The sequence below is a fragment of the Danio rerio genome, chromosome 7 (genome assembly GCF_052040795.2).
Source record: "Danio rerio strain M-AB ecotype USA chromosome 7, GRCz13ab, whole genome shotgun sequence".
NCBI classification, from domain to species: domain Eukaryota; kingdom Metazoa; phylum Chordata; class Actinopteri; order Cypriniformes; family Danionidae; genus Danio; species Danio rerio.
In genome coordinates, this window is record NC_141027.1 from 30,595,728 (window position 1) to 30,619,000 (window position 23,273).

The following is a 23,273-nucleotide window of genomic DNA, read 5'->3' on the forward strand; positions in this document are numbered from 1 at the left end:
TAGAAATTAGTTATAAAAAAGTGATAAAAAAAGATCAAGACGAAATGTATACCATTCGAAATCTAGAGCGAGTCACACAATGCTTCGCGGTTAGTGTGAACACAACATCACACAGGATGGATGAATATCTTATGACTTCTAATTTTTATTACCAGTAAATATTTTAGTTTGAAAAAAAAAGAAGTAGTAATTGTGTGTAATTAAAAAATGCATTATTGTTTATTGATAACAAAAAAACAACAACACATTTCAGGTAATATCATTAGCTAATTTGAGAGCATTTACAATTACCAAGCAATTGAAAGCATTAATATTAATTAAAATATACATGATGCCTGTCACATGAGCAAAGAAAAAGGGGTTCAATTAAAGCTCATCTAATTATATATTATTTTATGAATATACATCACAAAGAAAGTAATAACTACAAAAAAATCTATACTTGCAAATTAAATCATACCCAAAGTATATAAGATACATATTCTTCAGGAAGCTTTGAGAGAGTGGAATCGGACATGAGAGCTCAGGACACCTGAGGCTGTGTGTGACATTGCTCTTTAATTGGCAGAATCACAGGCAGAGCCAGAGGAATCACCTGAGACCTGCCTCTAATTACCCACAAACAGGCCTGGGATTATTTTGTAAATTACACCAGCGTGGCATTTTGAGTCTATGGTTGGGATGGGCTCTGTAAACACAGGAACTGACAGGATGGTAGCCGGGAGGGAGAGGAAGTAGGATTATATTAGAATTTAAGGCATTTTAGGTATTTGTCCACAGAGCCCTGTTTGAAAACACACAGTTGGAATTCATCTTCCTTCTTCTCACATCAGCTTACAGTGGGCAGGATTAGCACTAGCATGTTTCTAAAGCCGGTATAAAGGTCAGAAGAGGAGCCCTGTGCAGAATATGAAAGGAAGTCTTGACATTTTTTTTTTTTCTTCCCATAGGTTTTCTTTACACCCAGCCAGCAATTTCTTTAAGCAAAACAACACAACAGAAGTCCATGCAAAATGTGTCAAAAGCCTCAGGATGCCTGTGTGTGTGGGAAGACGTCTGCCGAGTTTTGCAGGCTTCTGCATTTAAAGACAGTCTACAGTGATATGATGGGGGAAGGGTGAACCACAGTCATTTGAGTGGCAAACAAGTGACCGTGCACAAGCCTTGGATAGCATCTCTCTTTCAGGGCCACAGAAACACATTCAGCCAAGACAACAACATCATTTGAACAGACCGACAGAGATTGTTTATAAAATGCACAATGAGAACATGCAGACATATACTGTAAGCGAATGCCACAGATGCTTGAGCATATTGTAGGTTCCACTAAATACCCCCCTACCCTCCCTTCAATTATTAGTCTGACTATCTATACAATTTCTCACCCTGATAAGTCTCCATACGTACTATAAACAAAGGATCTTTGAATGGAAGAGCTTCATTGCTCATCCAGCTGACCTTAGACACCCAGAGCCCCTCCTCCAGCCGAGAAACACTCTCAGCATTCTGCTGCAAGCCCAGGCACCTCGGGGAGATGGGGAAGATTAAATGAGACCACTCTCGCTACATAACACACATTCAGTTCCTGGAAATGCTTTCCATAGGCATGAGCTTAGACTAGAGGAAGGGAGGAGAGGAAAACAGAACAAGGGGAGAGCAAAAGCATGGAATATGTTAAGAGGAGGGTAAGAAGAAAAAATAAAACACCAGAATGTCAAATGAACCCTGTTGCCCTACATTAGCACTGCATGAAGAGCTACGAAGCGAGACATATTTCATAGCCGAGTGTTCTACAAAATATGTTTACGGTCAGCCAGTCATCCACTAACGGACTAATAGATTTGTTAGGTTGCTAGTTTATCCAGATTCATGTAGGTGTTAGGGGTGGGGATACAACAAATCAATATTCGACAAGAGATTGGTTAATCACTAGGGTTTGATCATCAAGCTTTTGCGCAAAGTTGAATAATAAAGAATGCATAGGTGATCATTCTTAATAGTCACATCAAGAGTATATGCAATGTTCAGTCTGGACTATAATTTATAATTTTACAAGTGTTTTTTTAAGGCATGTGACTGTTGGAGGGTTTTAAAAGTTTTCAGGCATAATACATTTTACTTTTTGTAAATTTGAAAAATGAATAATCTTACTGAATTCTTTATAAAATTAAGACTATGCAGTAAGACTATAAGACTATGCAGTATTTTTTTACATTTGATTATTTAACTACTCTATACCTGAATACAGCTCGACTCCTCGGAAAACAACAAAAAAAAAACTGTTTTTTTATTTGTATTTTTTACTTTATTAAATTAATCGTGTAGATTGTTTATTATATTTTATGCACATTTAATCATCCCAAACAATATAAAATTAAAAGTTCTTTCCAAACAGTTATTTAACTTATCTAGTCAAATTGTATTCTTAATGCAACGTATATTGCAGAAGAAAAAATAAAGCAATGTTAGATATTTACAATATCATGCAGCCCTAATAAACGTGAGAAATAATAATGATAGAATAGTGATAGAATGAACTTTAACATAAGCAAACAATAAAATTTACAGCATTTGGGGCTGATCTCACTGAACGCACTTTTTGCATTGAGGTGCCTTTTTGAATGATTTACTAACGGCCGTGAGCGTTTAGCGTGCTGCTTATGCACCCCGAACGCTTTGCGTTTTAAGCACCTGCTGCGCCTCACGTTTTAGTCATTGTGCGCTGTGTGCTCGCAGTTGAAAAAAATTCAACTCTGACCAGAAAAAGTGCGTTACGTCAGTCATGTCTTTTTCATTGTGCAATAAAATAAAAGCAGAGGCGGAGTTTTCGTTGAGGTGACAGCAGTGTTTGTGTTGTCAAAACGACTACGGAGACTTTTAAAGGTAGAAAAGAGACTTGTGTTCGCCGTTTTGGGTTATCCAGTGCTGTGTGACCAAAGCGCATAGAATCATCAAGAGGCGACACTCTAGTGCGATTTGGGAAACAGCCACTAGATGGCGTGGCGGCCATTTTGGAATGAAAATTCCAATTGAACAACAGCATATAATAAATCAGTAAAATAAACTATTAAAAGTGCAGATAATTGTGGTAATGTTGTATTGACGTCACTCAGGTTGTATTTCAGCTTTATTTTGCTTTTTAAATAAATAAATAAAAAACAAAGGAGCTGCTAGGCATCGCTACAGCATTAAGAGTCAATGGTCAGCCAACCCCTTTCACTCCAAAATGGTGGAATCCGGGGCTGTTGCAATGGAAGGTTCTATTGACTGTCGCCTCTTGGTCATTCTAAGCTCTTTGGTGTGACTCACAAATCTTGATTATCAAAATATTATTAAATATTAAACTCACACCAATATCATTAAATATTAAAATTATACCAATATCAACAGCAACACTCGCGCACAATAGCCAGCTGATTCAGTCGGTGCCTAGCGACAAAAAAAGAGCACCACTCTTCTTTTTTTTCTTTCTTTTTCAAAAAAAGGCAGTGAGGTGCACCTCGCATTTTTGGAATGTAAAAGCACGTTCGGTGTGACCGGCTCCTTAATCCTGTTGTTGCTGCCTAGCACTGTAATGGAGACATTTTCTTGCTAGCGTCATCGATAATAGAGACCAATGGTTTAAGCCCTAACAGATGTTTTTGATTATGCATTTTTTATTAAAATTCCCAAAGAATCTGACTATGTCTGTTGAATCCCAAAGAACAATTAATTATCGTCTTGTTAAGGTAAATAAATGAAAAATTATCAATATTAAAATTGTATACAATATTATCCAATTACAATTCTGCGCATAAAGTTGTAGGTAATTTAAAAAGATGGGCCATTAAAAAAAAACAAGCAAATTCACTCCATGTAAGGTTACTGATACAGATAGTATAAAAAAGACATCCCCACTGAATAATTACAAGAGCAGCAATCTTTTTAAATGAACAATAGTAAGATTATTATACACTTGATACTTCTAATTGTCAATTTTCAACACAGATGTTATGGCCATTAGAGAGGTAGCACTCAAATCACAAACACACACACACAAAGTGTTCGGAATAAACCACTTCACTGCTGTTTCTCTCTAACAGCTAACAGCAAATGCAAACTAAACATATTCACTCTGCTCAAACATGCATTTACAAAAGACCCCCATTTTCCTCTGACCTTGGCCACGTGATGTTTTCCTGAGCTGTAAAGCCGTTCCCTCCCCCTTCACTAAAGTCCAATCCAAACCACAGCACAGTCTACAGCAGAAACACAGCCTGCAGATCAACATTCAGTCGCAAACACACAAGTCCACATTCCAGCACAATATCTCTCTTTCTCTTGCTCTCCGCCATATAACGACAGGACCACATGATTTCAGCTGCATTCCAGTGCTGTTGTTTGAAGACGGATAATAGTCCGCATGACCTTTAGGAAAATAAATGAGCACGATGATCTTACTGATGCAGGGAAAAATGTGCAACGGGAAGAGGGAAAATATAATTGGAAAATAATAATAATACACTACTTAATAACTGGGCAACCTAATACCAAGAAAGAAAGTCAGTCTTCCTCGAGCTTCTCCAGCAGGATGTGCTTCAACACCCAAACACAAGCACATGGCAGGCAGGCGGGGCACAGAAACCAAACACAGCCCTCACCACCTGTAGGGACAGAGCGAGCATTGGCATCCCAGACATGTGACTTTAACCAGTGGAGAACATGAGTCACACAAGCCTCAAACATCAGACAGGTTCAGAACAGAAAACTAGTATAGTGCTAACCGTATCATTAGCAGTATATACTGTAACTTTACACTGCTGGTTTAATCTACGATTTACTTCATTTATGGCATGCATTGTTATTAGGCAAACGGTTTCAAGGTTTACCGTGGTTTGGAATAGTCAAGGTTTTAAAACCACTGAAATTTTCTGTTAGCATTCCTACATTATATGTAAGTTTTTTTTTTACAATTATTTTTTTTTAGCTTGTTCAGGACAAAAGCGTCTTCATCAAAAAAGGACCCTGCACAATAAAAGCTCGTGTTCAGCCCATGATTTAGGAAACATTTGAAAAACAAATCACTCTCTCACTCATTCCCCTTTGTACTTTCTTTTTTGACTTTTGTCTGAAGTGGGGAGTCCCAACCTGCTTTATCCTTGTTTGGTTATTTTCATATGTTGTTGGGCTCCCAATTTCTTGTTGTGTGCATTGTTTTGCTGATTACTTTATCTTAATAAGTAATAACTTAATAATAACTTTGGCTGTTGTTTACTTATGCTACGTTTTCTTAAAATTATGAGTACGGACTGTAACCCAGTTAAACAGCTAGAAATTAAATGCTCTACAAAAAGTGTTTATGACAGGGGTTCCCAAACTTGGTGCTGGGGCACGATGTCCTGCAGAGTTTAGCTCCAACTTCCATCAACACACCTACGAGGAAGTTTTGAGAACACCTTATAAAACCTTGATTAGTAAGAGCTTGGGTATCAAAAATAAAAATAATAAAATAAGAATAATTTATTGCAAAATATCAAATGAATGAGGCCCGAAGTCTCAAGACAATTTGGTTCCGATGGATACGCAAACCTTTTTAACTGGTTCAAATGATCCAATTCAATAAATCATAAGGAGTTATGGATGTTAATTTTAATTAATTTGTGTTTGTTTTTGCAAAAGTTTCGTGCATTTTACTTGAAACCAATCTAATTCTATATAGCTGATGACTTGCATTTAATGAACTTCCAAGGACCATAGTTTTAGCTAAAAATCTTTTTCCAAAAAGAAGAAAAATTGCCTAAATCTAGCATCATTTCAGAAAAAAATTAATTCAGAGCATTTTTTTTTCAAATATTCCTTTAAGCAAGAGTCTTAAAGGGCACCTATGCGGAAAAATCTACTTTTTTAGCTGTTTGGACAGACAAGTGAGTAGGTAGTGTATATACCGTCATATTGGGGTGATTTAACACACCCAGTCCTTTTTTTTAATTAAACAACATAAAAACAGTGGACCAATTGGAGCGGTTTTTCTAAGACCGCAACTTGACGTAGGAGTGCGGTCCCCCCGCCCACCAATATTAATTGACAGGCAGCATCACCATATCCTAAGTTTGTTGTTTCACATCCGCCATTTTCAGCGTGTGAGTCAAAGCGATGTCACTAAAGGAACACCTTTGCTCTATTTTTAGATGCAAGGCTCATTTGGCTCAACACAAGATCAACATTCAATGCATGATCGCTCTAATTGGAATTATTGTTTGTAACTTTAGGTGGCTTTGCAAACATGTGTACTTTTTATTGCTTCTACCTTAAACTTTAGCCGTTTGCATTTCTGGCGGTCAAAGAAGCTCCCTGTGATCCTAACTAGGTGCATCTGGAAAGTGTGAATGCGTTCCCTCACGTGCGTGTCTCCTTTGGAAATAAAAAAAAAAAACTTGCCTGCAGGTCGCACACCAGAAGCACCACTAGGCAATGCGCAGCGTCACGTGACACAGCTGCTGCCAAACACAAAACATGAGAAGGTCTAGGTTCCGCCCCCTTGTTACGTTGGGCGGGAAGTCAAAACTAATTTTTATGTAAAGAAACTCACCCCTAAAACAGCGACCTGTGAACACACCCCCAAAATGACACTTTTTAACACATTATAGTAAAAAAAATCTGAATTGTGTTTTGAACTGAACCTAAACTCGCACACTCAGAAGAACCATAATATTAATATTAAATCTTTAAAAAGGGGTAAACTAGGTGCCTTTTAAGTAAGTGTCCTTACAACTCAGACTAATTTTATAAAGTGACATATATTGTTTTATTTCACAAAATCAGCATTTGTAAATCAAAACTATTCCTCCATTGTTTTTGATTCAAAAATGCATTCCATAATGCACCATGGGATTACATTCACTTTCCTTAAAATGTTAAATACAAAGTCTAAAACCTTTGAATGGAAAAAAAAACATTGTGGGATGAGAATCAACACTGTGGAAAAAAAAAACAAAGCCACTTGTTGCAGTTCACAGTATTATGTTTTTCTGAGCAGCGCATCCTCAACCTCGACTAAATGGACCAGCAGGCATCAAAGCTAGGCAGCAGGCAACCAAAGAAATCACTTATTTATCTTTGTGTGCATGTTAAATAAACATCCCTCTGGGCTGGATTGACTGTGAAAACTTGTGTTTCACCTCATTCGTGCTGTCACAGAGGTTTTATGGGCTTCCGTGAACACTACAGAATAAAACATGCAAACATGCACCAGTGAATAAACAGCCTGAGGAGTAACTCATCCAACTCTACGTCTCGGCAAACCCAGAGAAAGGCAACCACACCACTGATCAACCTCCAACACACAGCCCACGATGACGAAAGTTCAGTATTCAATGGGCTCGACTGAATGACTTTGCTGGCAGGCGTGTGGTGGAGGTGGCCGCCGCTATTTCTGGCAGCAGTTAAAAAAGTAATAGAATAAAGCAATGATTCTCAGCTCAGGAACAGACCCCTCAATAACAATTAGGAGAGAAGCGGGCCACTGAAACCAAATCAAGCAACGGGAAGAAGGGGCGCAGTTCGGACAAAACCATATCAGATATGATTGAGTTTAGAGCTTCTATCAGATTTGTAAGGAAGGCCTGCTGAGAGCACCGTTTGACATGGTTTGGGCAAACCCAGCCAAAATACTGGAGGCTGTAGTGTTTATTAAATGAATATGGTATGCAGAAAATCGAAAATCAAATCTACAAGCAAAGTCTCTGCTTTTCTGTGAACTCAACAGAAATCTTTACAACACTCAATGAGAGGCATTGTACTAAACTCCCTTTCACAAGAATGTGAGAACATCCCGCAGGTCAAAAAACATTAGGGAACCATGAAAACTCTTGTTTGGTTTTGGTGCACAGATATATGGCGCACTTTCTGATATGGGGCTCATCCCTAAAGTGCACACTAACAGCAGGATGCTCAGTGGAATGCCTTCATAACACTGGAAACTAGAGCTGTAACCGGGCCATAAAAATTAGGCCTGATAGGGCCCGAGCCCGACAGGTAAATTTTGATTGACAGCTTTATAAAGCCCGAACTCGTTTATAGCACGACATATTTCAAATGTGCGCACGCACACATCTCTTTTGCCTTTTTTCAAGAATCATTTATCACAAGAGTCATTTAGGCTATATTTTTAACATAATTTATTAGTTTTAATTTATTAGTTAATTTATTGTAACATCTCAGCACTCTAAAAAGGCCTAGGTATACACTTAGCCTTTAAATTGGCCAACACACCAATAAAAATAAAGCTTTCCTAAAAAATTAAAGTAAAATAAATTTTTAATCTGGCAATAACAAAATAAAGATAAAGGCTCTGCGAGATTTGTTTCGCCACTTCTCTTCACAATCTGGCATTAAGGTGAACGTGAAGCTGAATATTAAAAGAATAGCCTAATGCCAACAATAGCCTGTATACTGTCTACATTAGGATTTTTTGGTTTAATTAGAATTCATTTATAATTAAAAAAAACCTTTACACACCAATTAGGCTATGTGTTTTTTGTGGAGGAACATTACTGAATCCACTGTAAATGGCTTTTGCGCAGTCCTGCGCTCAGGATGGTGGGTCCAACAGCACTGAACACCCTTTCACTGCTGCTGCTGCTACAGTCCGAGATGCATAGTTCTAATCTGGCTAATTTAGCAACTTTTGGGTAGGATTGTTTGTTCATATTTAACCAACCAAGAACATCCATTTAATTTTCCATGACAGCAGTTTCAATGTAGCGAGTGGCCTCGTCATCTTCCCTGTCAGCTTGCTGTGCTGATTAGCGCTCTTCCGTAACACGCAGAGTATGAGTGACCGCCAAAATACCTTTGCGGCTAGAATGACAGGTTCTTTCTGAACTAATGGCTGGGCTGACCACAGTCAAAATTCGTTCTTTTTGACTTCTCCGTCATTTTTTGTTTCACCTTTGCAGGGAGGGAATTTAATGTTGTAACAAACGATTTACTTTTTCGCACTAATCGAAATGCATCACATGACTGTTCATTTACTGCGCAAGCCAAGCCCGGCCTGACTCCATATAAAATGATAGAAATTAAACCCGAACCCAATCAAACCCGTTGGGTTCGTGCAAAGATCTTCAGCTCTACTGGAGACTGCCAGCTTCATGTCTAAGCCCAGATGTGCCCTCTCATCTAGACTGGGGTAACAACAGCTTCTCAATGGGGACATATAGTGAAATTCGGATTAATTTCTATAATGCCATATGAATCTAGTTCAGAAAGGACACCATTCATAGTTCAATATTTGTTTAAAACTACAATAAGATACTCAAGAAAAATCTCACCTGAAGGCATCTCCAACGGTTACGATCTCCACTTCACTGTCTGTGGAGGTGACATTGATCTCCTCACTGGCAGGCACTGCAGGAGCAGGAGTTGCTTCAATCACAACCACGTCCTCATCCAAGACACCTGAAGGAAATTAGGCTAATTAATGCTAACATTCCAGCACAGGAAAAAAAAAATTTGCTTAGAGCAAACATACAAGAGCCCGTACTGTGAGCAATTACAATAATGTTTTATTTAAATTTGAACTAAATATTACTAACTGTAAAGAAATTAACTTAAAAAGAAATAAAAAGTAGTTGTTTTTTTACAGAGACATTTAAAAAAAACTTTTCTCTTTTTTGAGAGATGTAATCACAATACTGCGAAACTGTGATATTTTTATCCGAGGTTTTCATATAGTCAAGATCTTATACCAGCCCATGCGTAATTTCATCCAATTTATATATCTTAGCCCACCGTAGCTATACAGTATATTTATTATAAAATGGCCCAGTCAGTGTGAAAAATTGATTGGTGGTAACTCTGAAATAACTTTCATAATTTGCTTTAAAACAAGAATGAAATCGTTAGACTTTCTTTTCTTTTTGATTTGATTTCAGTAGTGAATATTTCTAAAACTGAAAAAAATGTACAGTCATCCCATTGTTCAGAGAGAACAGGTTTGTTGTGGGTTTCTGCTCATCAATCAGAATGGGTAGACAACAGCTCCACAGAGCTATTGCTGCTTTTTTGCACAGTGGGTCACAAATTGAGCAAGAATCAAAGATTTGACAGTGTTTTATGTACTTCTTGACAGTTGTTCAGACATGTTTTCTTCTGAACATTTAAACATTTTTTAATAAATCATAAAAAATGTAATAAATAAATGTCAATTTAATAAAATGTATACATTATTTCATTATCACACAATGTACTTATCATGCATTGGCCATGTTTCCTAAGCAATTTTGTATAAATCTGAATTAAATAATTCCAATTTATGAAATCAAACATAATGGTTAACCTGTTTGAATTAACTTGACATGGACACAAAGTAACTGGATTAATGTTTACATACACTGCTTACTTATAACAAGGTAACAGCTCCAGATGTCATCTACAAGTGGGCTGATTGCAAATCGCATTAATGTGTTCACATATATCTTGACATATTATTCAGATTCCAAAGCAAATGTCTTAATTGAGACAGGTGTGAGTGCACCATTAAACATTGAACATTTGCAGAAAAAGCAGAGTGTAGTAAACCCTAATTTTTGAAACCACATGTTTAATTGTGACAATGGTAAGTGGTTGCACCAGATAGAGAAGATAATTGTCCCTGCTGTTCATTTAAAATTTCAAAGCATCATACAGGTAACACCATAACAACCAAAATGGAAAGGTCATAGCTTTAATTTGTGTCCACTGAAAATCATCAAAACTCAGGCTGATGATGTTTGTCGTCACCAAAACATCTAGCTTCTCGAATAAGCAAAGGGCTCCTAGGGTAAACGTTTGCGATTTCTAAAGTAGAACCAACATGCATCTTCACTATTTGAATATTTAACATTACCCCTGCTGTTTTTATGATGAGAAGTGTATAAACGCTACCATCAAAGCGATCTGTGGTCATCTTAAGACTGTACTTTTGAAGTGTCACTTGTGCTTCAGAAAGATACACTAGGCATTACTAGTAGCAGAAGCAATATCAGTCTCAGTAGCTACAGCTGTTTAATTGATGATGGTTTGGTGCAGCAGTGGAGCCAACCAATGCTTCAGGCGGGTGTGCGGGTGTGTGTGTGTGTGTGTGCTGGGGAACTAAATGTAGGTCAGTCAAAGATGTGCTTTGCAGTGTGCCGGCACAGGCTTCTGTAGTACAATCACTTATCTCTCTTCTGATTGGCTCTCCTGCTTGACTTCTCATTCCTTCTTTAACTCAGCCTCTGCCTGGATATGGTGTCAAGAGGCCAGGGTGTGTGCAAAATAAAGCTAGCAAGCATAGCTGGTACACATCTCAGTGCGACTGACAAACAACTTGTACATAAGCTCCATTTTCAACAGCTCCAAAATTGCATCTCGAAATACATGAAAGAAAAATGACTGAAATTCAATGATTATGTGATCGCTATGCATTTTTATCAAAAATAAAATGCAGGACATATTTAGCTTAAGTTTATAACACCAGCATACCTGTCAGATTTGTAGCAGTTTTATAGAAGTTGCACTTAAAACAACTTCGAACAATTCATCTTGAATTAAGAAACACAACTGTACTATATACTGAATCCAATATGGTAAAAAAAATTGTATGCCAGGATTGCAAGGTTGTTGTGTTATACTATCTGTGTTAGGCATGTTTGTGCACCGAGGCAGAAGCTCGTGGCTCAGGAGATGCATCACCATTCTCTGGGGTCTGTTGTTAGGGTTGGCTGTCCCACTGAGTGCTGCTGCTTAGCACCCTGCTCTTACCATGTTCCCTATGCTGCCCACAAGAAATGATCACACTAGACACTACCAAACACAACTACAACTTACAGGAGGAAACATGAAGCCGTATATTAAGGGTTCAAACCTGACCTACTACAGATACAGAAAATGAACTATAGAGTTTGAATTCTGCAAATGTGTGGAAAAGAATTTGTGATGTCTCTGTTAACCAGTGGGTAAATAGACTATATGCTAATGAAAATTACAGCAACAAAAGTGTTCATTTAGTAGCATGATTGAAAGAGCAGAATTCTACAGGCCCAAAATGTTTTCTTCGCTTAGGTGCAAGTAGTAGTTTGAAATAATTGCACAGAAACATTCTGTTAACAAACATCCAATTGAATGACAGATGAACATTTTAAAAAGTGCTGCATGTTTTCCTTTCAATAGCAAACCAAACCTGCAATTAAAATTACAATAGTATAGAAAACAGAAGTTAAGAAAGCATCTGATAACAGCAATGGAGATGCTGAGAAAATTGAAGCTCTGCAATTAAACCCTTCAGCCAATTTACGTTATTTTCAATTGCTTGGCATATTTTTATATTAGACTGCAAATATAATTACATAGTAATAAACATGAAAAGAAATCCCACATTGTTTCTTTCAAATAAAATAAAACTTAATTTTTTTACTATTAGGCATATACATTTTTGTTTTATGGTTTTGATGTTGAATTTGAATTTGAGATTCTATGCTTTTTGTTTTAGGAGAACGTAATCTCTGTATGACAGTACTGTTTATTTTATTTAAAAAAATTTTTTAGGATGAACAAGCACAAGCTCTGAATGTAAAAAAAATGCAATTACAAACAGCAAGAAGAACAAACTGTACTTATTTCCCCCCCAAAAAAGTCTGTTTAGGGCTTGTGCTCACGCAGACTCACACCTGCAATCTAATGTGAATACTGAAGCAATTCTGAAGATCTGAGAATCGATTTAGAATTGTTTGAAAAAGAATTATGATGCTTTTTTTTTTTACTACCCCCACCAGTAAAAATGACATCTTGGTCAGCATTCGTGGTTATCTGTGCTTGAGTCCTTAAACAGCAGCAATATGTCACTATCAATCAAAACTGAAAATCGTCCCACTGTACACAAGCCTTTAGATGTACAAAATTTCTGTGCGCACACTGAATATAATTTTATAGGCAGATTCAGGCAAAATTATTCATCGATAAATTTTTATATATTGCTAAAAAAAACTGTGAGCTGCTGTATGATATAAGTTTTGCGACATATATGCTTTGTATAAAATTTTGTCATTAATTAAATAATGGAAGGACATTTTATACTATAAAACTACAGGTTAGCTATGCTTATATATAATATCCACTCTATACACAACTCCTTATTTTTTCTGATTCTGATTGTAACAAAATAATGTGCCCCTTTTGTAAGCTACTTTGAAACAATAATTATTGTGAAAAGTGCTATACAAATAAATTTAAAATGACTTGAGTGGATTTTAAAACAGTTTCATCTTTTTGTGTTACCCCATTGTAAACACACTAAATTTTCATTTTAAAACCAAGGTCCAGACTGAGCTGTAATTTGTACCGTTACACCCTTAGAACTAATGTTACAGCAGTGCTTCTCCAGAATAACTAATGTGAGCATCGAAAAAGTACGGAAACATCTGGGGGGCTGAAGAGCTACTCTGATCTCATCCAGTAATTTCCAAGGAAATTCACAGATTTTCCAAGTAACTCCTCATTAGGTTTAGGGAGCTAACTTAAACAATTGATATGAGAACTGATATTCTGTTTTCTTATGCAAGGATAAAGGTGTTTCACCAATCGTTGGAAAAGGCAGCTAATAACACATTTTATACAGTCGATAATCACAACCTATAACTAACAAAAAATAATAATAATAAAAATAATAATAATATATATATATATATATATATATATATATATATATATATATATATATATATATATATATATATATATATATATATATATATATATATATATAAAGATTTCTAACAACGAGGCATCATCTCAGTGATATGATCTGCATTTTTAGGAAGCTATTAGTACATTTGAGTGTCATGACAGACTAATCACATGTACGCATGAAAACATGCTGGTATGAGTGAGTGGCAAGGTTGAGGAACAGCAAGAAAAAGAAAAATCAGATGAAGCACTAGACCACTAGTTATGTATGGCAGGTTCTTTGCTGATGCACTGCTAGCTACAGATATTAACACATTTCTGTGGTTTTATCAGCCGATGTATGTATATTCAATTGAGTGGTGTAGATCTCCGTGAGAAGGGAATGTGTGAACGGTAGAGAGAGCATTGAGAGGGCTGGGTGAGGACTTGCTGTTGCTCAACAGGAAATTCAAACATTCTGTAACACGCACAGAATGACTTGCACAAGCACAGAATGATGCTGACGGCTGTAGCCATCCCTCAAAAACAAAAGAAACAGCTACAACATAAATCTCTTAAAATATGCACAGTTTTGACCAATAAACAAGCCTTTATTTTTTTAGTAGCATTACTACTTTTAGTATTAATTTTGAATGCTTGAAACAAAATGAGAAAAGTATTTGAAGTTTTGCTAATGTGTTTGAGAATGTAGCTGTTTATATCCCCACCCTTTAAAGGGGGAGGTGAAACTTGCTTACTTCAACAACATACAACTCAATTCGAATGTTTATGAAAAATATAATCAAGGACAGAAGCAGAAGCAAAAATGCACAATTGATCTCCTGCTGTGCCGTTTCTGTTTTCAGACGGAGACCGCATGCAGCAAAGTTGAGTCAGTAACGACTTTAATATTCCTGAAAGATGCTCATCATGGCAAAATGTATCTGATCAAATGTACATGTAAAAAAGTTATACTATACTTTAATATGTTCAAATATTACAATATTTTGGATTTTAATCATAGCACATATCTTTGGACTGTGGGGGAAACCGGAGCACCCATAGGAAACGCATGCGAACATGGGCTAATTTTTTTTATATCTCAAACTTTACTGAATATCACAAATGCAAAATAAATTATTTACAAAGACAAATTGTGTACACTCACTCCAATGAGTTAATTTGCTACTTAAAGGGCCATTCACATATATGCAATATTTTAGATAAAAATATATAAATAGTATTTTTTGCAGTTAAGTCTGGAACTTCAAATGGAGAAACAGGGCAAGCTTCTATGTACTACAACAATTCTGTAATAAGGGTAATTAGCACATACACATGCTAAGCACCCAAGTACACTGTGTATGCCTTTATGAATTTAAACAAATGTTTTTGTTATTTAATAAATAAATCAATCGCAGGGGTTGAAGAGAACAAACAGTTGAGATATGCGAATTGCCTCATCATTTTGAACCTGTGAAAGTTACGATGTGCAAATAAAGTTTGCCGTCTGAACGGTGGAACTAAATTATATACAATAAATATGTCGATGTGCTTTACTTGATAAGTATTTATGCAGTTATGCCTTAGAACAGGGTGTCCAAACTCGGTTCTGGAGGGCCGATGTCCAACAGATTCTAGCTTCAACTTGCTTGAACAGACCTGGGGTGCGTTTCCGAAAACCACCGTTAACCAACTAAGGTCGCAAGTTCTGTCATTACAAATATGGTTCATTAATTTGACGTTTCCCAAATCCATCGTTTCAACGAACATTCACAAACTGCGTCGCAAACTATTCTTGCAACTAAACCTCTGGAGCTGTAATTAGAAACATAGTTCCTGACTGTGTTCTATTCCCAGTTATCCCCCCTACGCCCTATTCGTTTAGAACATTCTAACATTTTAACATGGAATGATTTTTTAAGCATTAAAGTCATCTCTCGTATGTGTCATTTGCTTTTAAAGTATTTTTACAGTTCAGTTTTAGCAATCTTTAGGTTTACAATTGCGCTCTATTCGCAGTGCACTTTGAAAACATTGATGCCATATTGAACACAGCTGTGGCTCATGGCGAAAGCTATAGGTGACATTGTTTTAAAGTGGAATTTATGGTACATTTCCAAAGCTTGTGAAAACAAAATATATAGCCTTTGTTAATGTATTAATTTATAGTAATAATAAATAGGTTATTTATTAAGTATCTGCACTGTATCTGACAAGGGCCTGTTAATTATAACATTTCTGCAGTGGCTTGCATGTGTCAAACTATAAAAGTAGACTTTTCAAAAATAAATAAATAAATAAAACAATATCCTACTACTAAAAACAATAATAATAACCATCATCGTCATCATCATTATAATTATTAATATTATTTTAGGAGTGATTTTTTTTTATTTACTAATAAATACATAGTGCTTTTCCTAAATGATGCATCGTGCTATGATAGCTCAGCCGAAAGTCACAACGTTGTTTGGGAAACGCACCCCTGCATGGAAGTTTCTAGAAAGCCAAGTAAGAGCTTGATTAGCTAGCCCAGGTGTGTCTGGTTGGGGTTGGAACCAAACTTTGCAGGACACTGGCCCTCCAGGACCGAGTTTGGACACCCCTGCCTCAGAACATGAAAGTAACATTCTCTCTTGAATTCAGATCCATGTTAACAGGACAGATTAACATTTGTCTTGACCTCAGCTTTTGACGTCAGATTAGGGGCGAAATCTAAAACAGCATAATTTCAGACACTGCTTCTTATTTAGGGAGCTTATAAAAAAAAGAGGGTGGATTTGACCTTTATAGGCTGGCTGTTTATGCACACTTTGGACACACATTAGTGTTCAAGCAACATGTAAAAGTGATTTTTGGATGCTAGGTCTCTTTCAAATTTGCAACTTGAGTTATTCACCACGAGTACCCACCTCTGCTATATAAACAAAAAAAACAATGGTTCCAGTCCTGGATGCTGATTGGGGAATAGAGTATGTTTTTCTTCACAATTACAATAACAGCCTTGACCAGTTCAGTTGCTTGAAACTATTGGTGGGTTCATGATCGTTGCTGAATTGTGTCAGTATATAGTTTTAATCCAACTTTTCTTAATGCAAACAAGGAAAAATTCAAAGTCATTTGAAAGAATACAAGCACTCTCATTCAAAGCAAAGTAGTCACCACAAGGACAAACTGTGAGCTCTCCGTATCTGTATACTTCATTTAAAAACAATAAGTTGCGGTGACTGGGAAAAATAAAATAATAAATAGCGGATTTACCTGATGCCACAGCCGCAGTACTGGCTTGGCTGCTACTGCTGTTAACATCCACATACAGTTCATGCTCTGCCTCAGTGGAAGAAGGAGAGGAGTCATCAGAGGTCATCTCCTCACTGGAGCTGCTAGTACTATGCAAGAGGGCGTATTTCTTTCGTGCAATCACCTCTCGCTTCTTCCTTTGCAGCAGCAATCGCTCCTTCTGTTTTGGAGTCCGCTGGGTCACGCCCCCTGCCCCACCCTTCACAAAACGCTTCCTGTGCAATGGCCTGCGCGAGCCGAGACATGGACGTTTCACATGATTGCTATCAGGCTCGAGTCGCGCCCACTTGTGCGACCTGCTGGCACGAGTCCGAGCGAGCAGCGGCCGAATGCCTACTGCCGTACCTGTGCTGCTCCCTGTGCTGCCAGTGGAGGCCGCACCGTGAGCTTTGAGCTGCTGTCTAACGGTCATTGGCATGCCATCCTCATCTGAACTAAGAGTGTCCGAGTCACCAAATCGAAGGCTGGAGGAGGGCGAAGACGCACAGTCACTCAACGAGGACTCAGGGTTCCTCTCATCCTCGCTACGTGTCTCTAAAAGCATGGGCCTGTGTCGGGGTGGAGTAAGGGTGGCCTCACTCATTGGCGCTTCCTTCAAAGAACAATACGAGGGTCCAGGCTGCTGGCTCTTGCGCTTTTTGCGCCCCGACAAGCCCCTGTCACAGTCTCTACGACCTCCAGCATCTCGAGAGGGCCGATGCCTGGTCTCAGCACACAATGGAGAAGTGAAGTCACTTCCTGCCTTGCCGATCACCTCCATCTCAGCAGGGAAGCTCTTAGCCGTCTCCATGGGTTCGGGGTTAGCCAGAGGCCCCTTCAGGGGCTCTTGCTTACGTCGTGCATCAGCCGAAATCTCACTCTTCATGGCGACTTAACCCACAACAAAGTGCCACTAAGGCTGAATATGCTGAATCCTACGGTTCCATTGGAGAATCAGCAATCCTACAACTGGAAGACACAGAAAAACATGCACAAAATGAGAACATGGTTGACAAAAAGAAGGAAACAGATTACATGAAGAATAAACCAAGGCAAATTTCTATAAAAATTAGGTATGTAATGCCTTAGGTATTAGGTATGGAATGCCATGGTTCAATTCGGTTTACAATATCGGACCCATGGTACTATTCGGTTCAGTTTGCTAAGGGGGCAGCGGTTGTGCTGTGGCACCAGCAATGTTATTGAACACTAGACTTAATAACAGCAATAATTAAACTTTATTGACTGGCTTTACCTGTTGTAATTAGTGCAGTCAGCTGATCTAAGAAAACTAAAAAGAATTATCTCCACAGCAGAATCATCAGAAATAAACACTTGATGCTACCATACAGTAGGCTACATTTGGAATGTTCTAAAATGTCAATACACTATCCATCATTTATCCATACATCCATCCATCCATCCATCTATTGAAGGGACTCGGACAAAAGGGAATTACCTCGGTTCGCTATGAGTATTGAGAGTACCACTTTTTTGTACATTTTGAATATCGTTACACCCCTAATAAACAGACAAACAAAAAGGTAAATAAACAGGTGATCCCATTGTAGACCACCGCACATACACTCAAACCAAACTTGGACAACATACTTTTTTCTCTAATGCTGAAATAAATAAAATTGTTTTGCATATGAAGTGGATTTACAAAAATTTAGTTATTTTTTTGAGCTATAAAACTACACTGACCACGGTTTGGTTTGTTTATGACTATCATGCCATTGATTCGGTTCAACTCAATATCTCGGTGCATTGAAGATGCTTTCTATACACAATTTTATATTTTACTTCACAGTGCAACAATTCTTGTATTAAAATGTAAAAATATATACATAAATTGTTTGTATTTTTTTTAAATCAAACAAACATCCTGTTGCGCTACTACACTTGGTTTTATTGTAAAAAAATAAAATAAAATAAAAAAGAGAAAACCTGTTAAAAGAGAATCTAAAATGTTTTACGGAATACTTTTATTTTATTTTATTTGTTAAATATTTTATTTTGAATATTTTTTTAATAAATTGGTCTTCAACTTCATATTTTCAGATTTTTCATAGTATATGTATTAAGTCCGGTAATTTTACCAAAAACCCACATATCAACTATTTGGTAGAGGCTGATATTTTTTAGAAATTATGGGATGTGTTGAAAAAAAAAAAAATGCATCGATGGTGTTAACTACTGACATTAGGAGTTAAGAAATGCAATCCAAACATTTTTATCTTGGTTGGGCAGTTAAAGGGTTAATGCAAACAGTCTTATATATACAGTACCTTTAAAAACTCAAGTACATGCACAAAACAACATGAGAATTTATAGCAAATAAACAAAATGTAAATATGCTGCTCGATTTCTGAGCATTGACGTGCAAGTTCTTACAGTCCTATGATTGGTCATGCGCTTAAAGGTCTACAATTGGCTCTAATGCTCTGGCTCTGTTCACCAATAAGTGACACTGATAAACGAATAAGTGGCTGATCCACGATACAACATAAGGAGAAAACTCGTTCTGAAGACAAGTGCTCTTGTCTGTATCCACAAGTATCGCCGAACAGCCGAGAGGAGAGGAAACGTTACCTCACGCCAGCAGGTCAAAGGGTGAGGAAGAGAGAGAAATGAAGTTTTTCATTTTCCCATAACAGAAAAACACGGCATCTGCTGTAACTTCAGTGTCAGTGAAAGACTGTCCAGCAAACACACAAGCAGTGAATTGTGCAGAGTTTTGCGTTTTTAAGTAGTTGGAGTGTTTAAATAACTCACGCTTGCCTTTCTCGCCATGGTAAGCTACCACAATAAAGCACTTATATGACGTCAGTATGTAATAAACAGTTATGATCTATTACTGAACCAATACAGAATTGTCCCCATCTATATTGTTGTGCACCAAAGAAACAATTAATTTCGACACCCCTATTATTTTTACACATGTATTTCTGTATAAAGGTAATATGTAAATGCATCTCAGAAGCAGTCAACTATGTCTCCAAATCAAAATTTAAGCCCGACTTAGTTGGTTTACCAGCCATTTCTGGACAAACATGAGTCAGACAGGACTGTTATCCTGGCAGCTCTTGTTCACGCTGTAATAAAAGCAAGGAAATGGTGACTAAAGAAAGGTCATCTCTTGCACCACAGACAGAAACGAGCAACTGCACACATTTCAGGAGCTGGTTAATACCTCCTGCAAAAGACTACACACATAAATCTACCATGCATGGGATAATGGTGCTAGGGGTCATAATTTCCCACACTCTCCCAGTTTTCTATTATTCTTATGATAACAACAAAGGACAAGAGCAGCCCACGTCTCTAACACAATATGAGGCTAATAGCAGACAGCTGTTTGCTGTTTTGCATAAAATGGTGATATTCAATACAGGTGTATATGAAGAGCCCCTCAATCTTAATCCTTATATAATGCAGTTATTTGGGCTGAAGCAACCTAATTAAATCCCTCTCAAATTAAGTTCCCGCTTGCTTGCATAATGGGTATTTATCCATCACTGCCCATAATGTTCACAATGATTACCAACGTCCACAAAGCCTCTTCCTCCTCTCATTATGAAAATCTACCAATTCAGGCATTTCATTCATTACCTCTTTTATTCTCATCTCACAACCATCTTTCCCTCTTTAATCGAAATCTCACCATGTTTCCGATCACTCTTCCATTCACCAGAATCCCATTACGCTCTAACATTTCTTCAGCCTTCCCTAATTAACATCTCAGTACCCAGAGTGGCACCATGCCCCAACCGCTTCACAGCAGCCACTGCAGGGCCCAGAGTTCGCTTACCTTTAAATTATGAAAGCAGCCATCTGTTTCACAAGGAATATAGTCTTTATTTTGGAGTGAATTCTGTCTGACGACAAACACTTAAGATTTTTCGTGCATATGAAATGATCTAAAAACACTTTCCCTTTGGATTGAATGAAGTATCTATCAAACCATTTCAGGGTTTATTATCATTAGACCGCTATGGATGACTTAAAGACATTACTCACCATTCTCTCACCCTCGAATGGTTTCAAATCTTTATGCATTTCTACCTTCTGTTAAACACAAAAAAAAGATATTCTGAAGAAACCTGAATGCCAATATTTTCACTGGCCCCACCAAAAAAAGTTAATAGCTATTTCTTAGCCACGAAAAAAAAAAAAAAACGTGTCAAAATGTTTGCAATATAGAATTTAAATATTTAAAACATTTTAATAAATGTGCAATGAGCAAAATTCAAAGTGTTTTGAAACAAAAGAGGGCTAAAGACCTGCCAAACTGACGGCAAACTGTACAAAAGATCACTTAATTTTTTCTTGTTGTGGTGTACCCTCGTATATGTCTGCTTCCAAGACGATAGAAACAAACGTTTTCCTTTAGCATCATCATTTGATGTTACCGCCATGTTGCTGTCTCTTCGCTGTACTAATAATGTGCTCACAACATCCAATCAGATAAGAAGAACCGAAAGGGTAGCATTTGAAGGCTTGAAAATACAAACTGTTTCTCAATTCTAAATCTGTATTTGCACGCAATTGACAAATAGTCACAGGCAAATTAAACTTTAGCAACAAGGCACCAATGGCCCGATCAGGCCAGTAAGGATCCTGTCTACTGTCCCGAGCATCTCACACGCTGGCCCCGGGCCATCGGCCAGTCCTTATTGTTGACTGACTTCCAAAGTGGGAACTATGTTCAGAGGCTTTCAGAATATCTTTTTTGTGTTTAATAGAAGGTAGTAATGCATAAAAATTGGAAACCACTTGAGTACAAGTAAATGACAGAAGTTTCATTTTTGGGTGAATTACCTCTTTAATATGCATATTACCAACAAAGCTTAAAATGTTTATTACAAAAATACCCTGCTAAACAATTAGTATCAAGAACAGGCATGGGGCAATAACTGGTTTTAAGATTTACCACGGTATGGAAAAGTCAAGGTTTTAAAATCCTCAAAATGTTATGTTATATCGTTTATATGGTATGTGTTTATGACTGTTTTATTTTTAGGACAACAGTATCTCCAGCAGAAAACACCATCCACATCAAAAGCTCCTGGTCAGCCCACAATTCAGGAAACATCTGATAAACAAATCACTTATGCACCAATTTTGCTATAGACCTGAACAGTGCAGTGCTTTCTTCATATCCAAAGAAAAGAAAGATTTCCAAAGATGCCTTTACAGGTGGTAAAGAAATCAGTGTTTTTGAATCTCATGAAGATAGAAGTCGAGTATTTATTTGAATTATTTAGCCTGACATGTTTACTGTTCCACAATATTTTAAATGTTTATTGAAAAAAAAAAGTGTTCAATGGAGGAAAAGTTGTTTTTTTACCCAAAAAGAACATATTTTACAAAAATACAGGGATATTTTTATACAAGCTTATCATACTGGCAGAATCTTATACCGGCCCATGACAAGGCAACACTCATGCACCATGAGAACAGAGTGACGGCTTTTTTTTTTTTTTTGCATAACTAAAAATATTTACTCTATTTAGTGACTCACAAAGCCTATGGTAACTCTTTGTGCCATAGCACAATATTCACTCTTCACTCCATCCAAAAAAAGAACTCAAACTGTGTTCATTCACATCCTTGAGTTAGACTGCTCTCCAAGGCTCCTCTGAGGCTGATCCTGTCAACGTGTGATGTACCACTGTGCCATGCAACAAAGTGCGCCACAGCACTTCCATATGAGGAAGCCCCAGAGGGGCCCATTGCGGCAGTGCCTCATGACGCCAAGGTGGATACAGATTTCAGAAGATGGGGGATTATAGGGGACTGTTTTAATTTTTTCCCCAAGGATCACCGTGTATATCTATGTTGAGTAGCTCAGCCTTCACCACAAGCAATAGCAGGACCTGTGGCCCAAGTATGGGAGCTGGGTGATAAATCGATTTTATCAACTTAAATGTGTAGTTAACATAGATTTGTTTTAATGAAAATAGTTTTTCACTCTAACACATGCAATGCGCCTGTCTGGGTTCCCGTATTCCCCCCACATTTGCCATAGAAACACACAAACAACATGGCAGCGAGCAGTGAACTCAGCGAAATAAAACAAAAACAGACCCACGCAAAAATAAAAAAATAGCATAATTCAGGGCTCTCATTCAAGTATTAGCATCAGACCCTATTTAAACCAGCACACATCACGTCATACCACACCACAACTTTCTTACGGTAGGAAGTAACGTTAATGGAAAGACGTGCATATAAAAAGAATTGTTACCGATCTGATCCAATCTGAATCCAACATTGCTGTTTCTGGATAAAATACATGACCCAGCCACAAAGACATTCAGTACTTT

The 23,273-nt window shown here is 37.4% G+C and overlaps 1 protein-coding gene across 5 annotated transcripts in view; it reads right to left on the minus strand.

Moving 5' to 3' along the window:
• Positions 1-23,273, minus strand: part of rnf111 (ring finger protein 111) — a 62,412-nt gene that overhangs the window by 24,844 nt on the left and 14,295 nt on the right. For 4 of the 5 annotated variants that reach the window (XM_087258576.1, XM_087258574.1, XM_087258575.1 and 1 more), the window contains exons 2-3: positions 16,924-17,910; positions 9,309-9,435 (exon numbers count right to left, since the gene is read on the minus strand). In XM_087258576.1, coding sequence (XP_087114702.1) covers positions 9,309-9,435; positions 16,924-17,827 — 1,031 coding nt within the window. In that variant the 5' untranslated portion in view covers positions 17,828-17,910. 5 annotated transcript variants of the gene reach the window in all.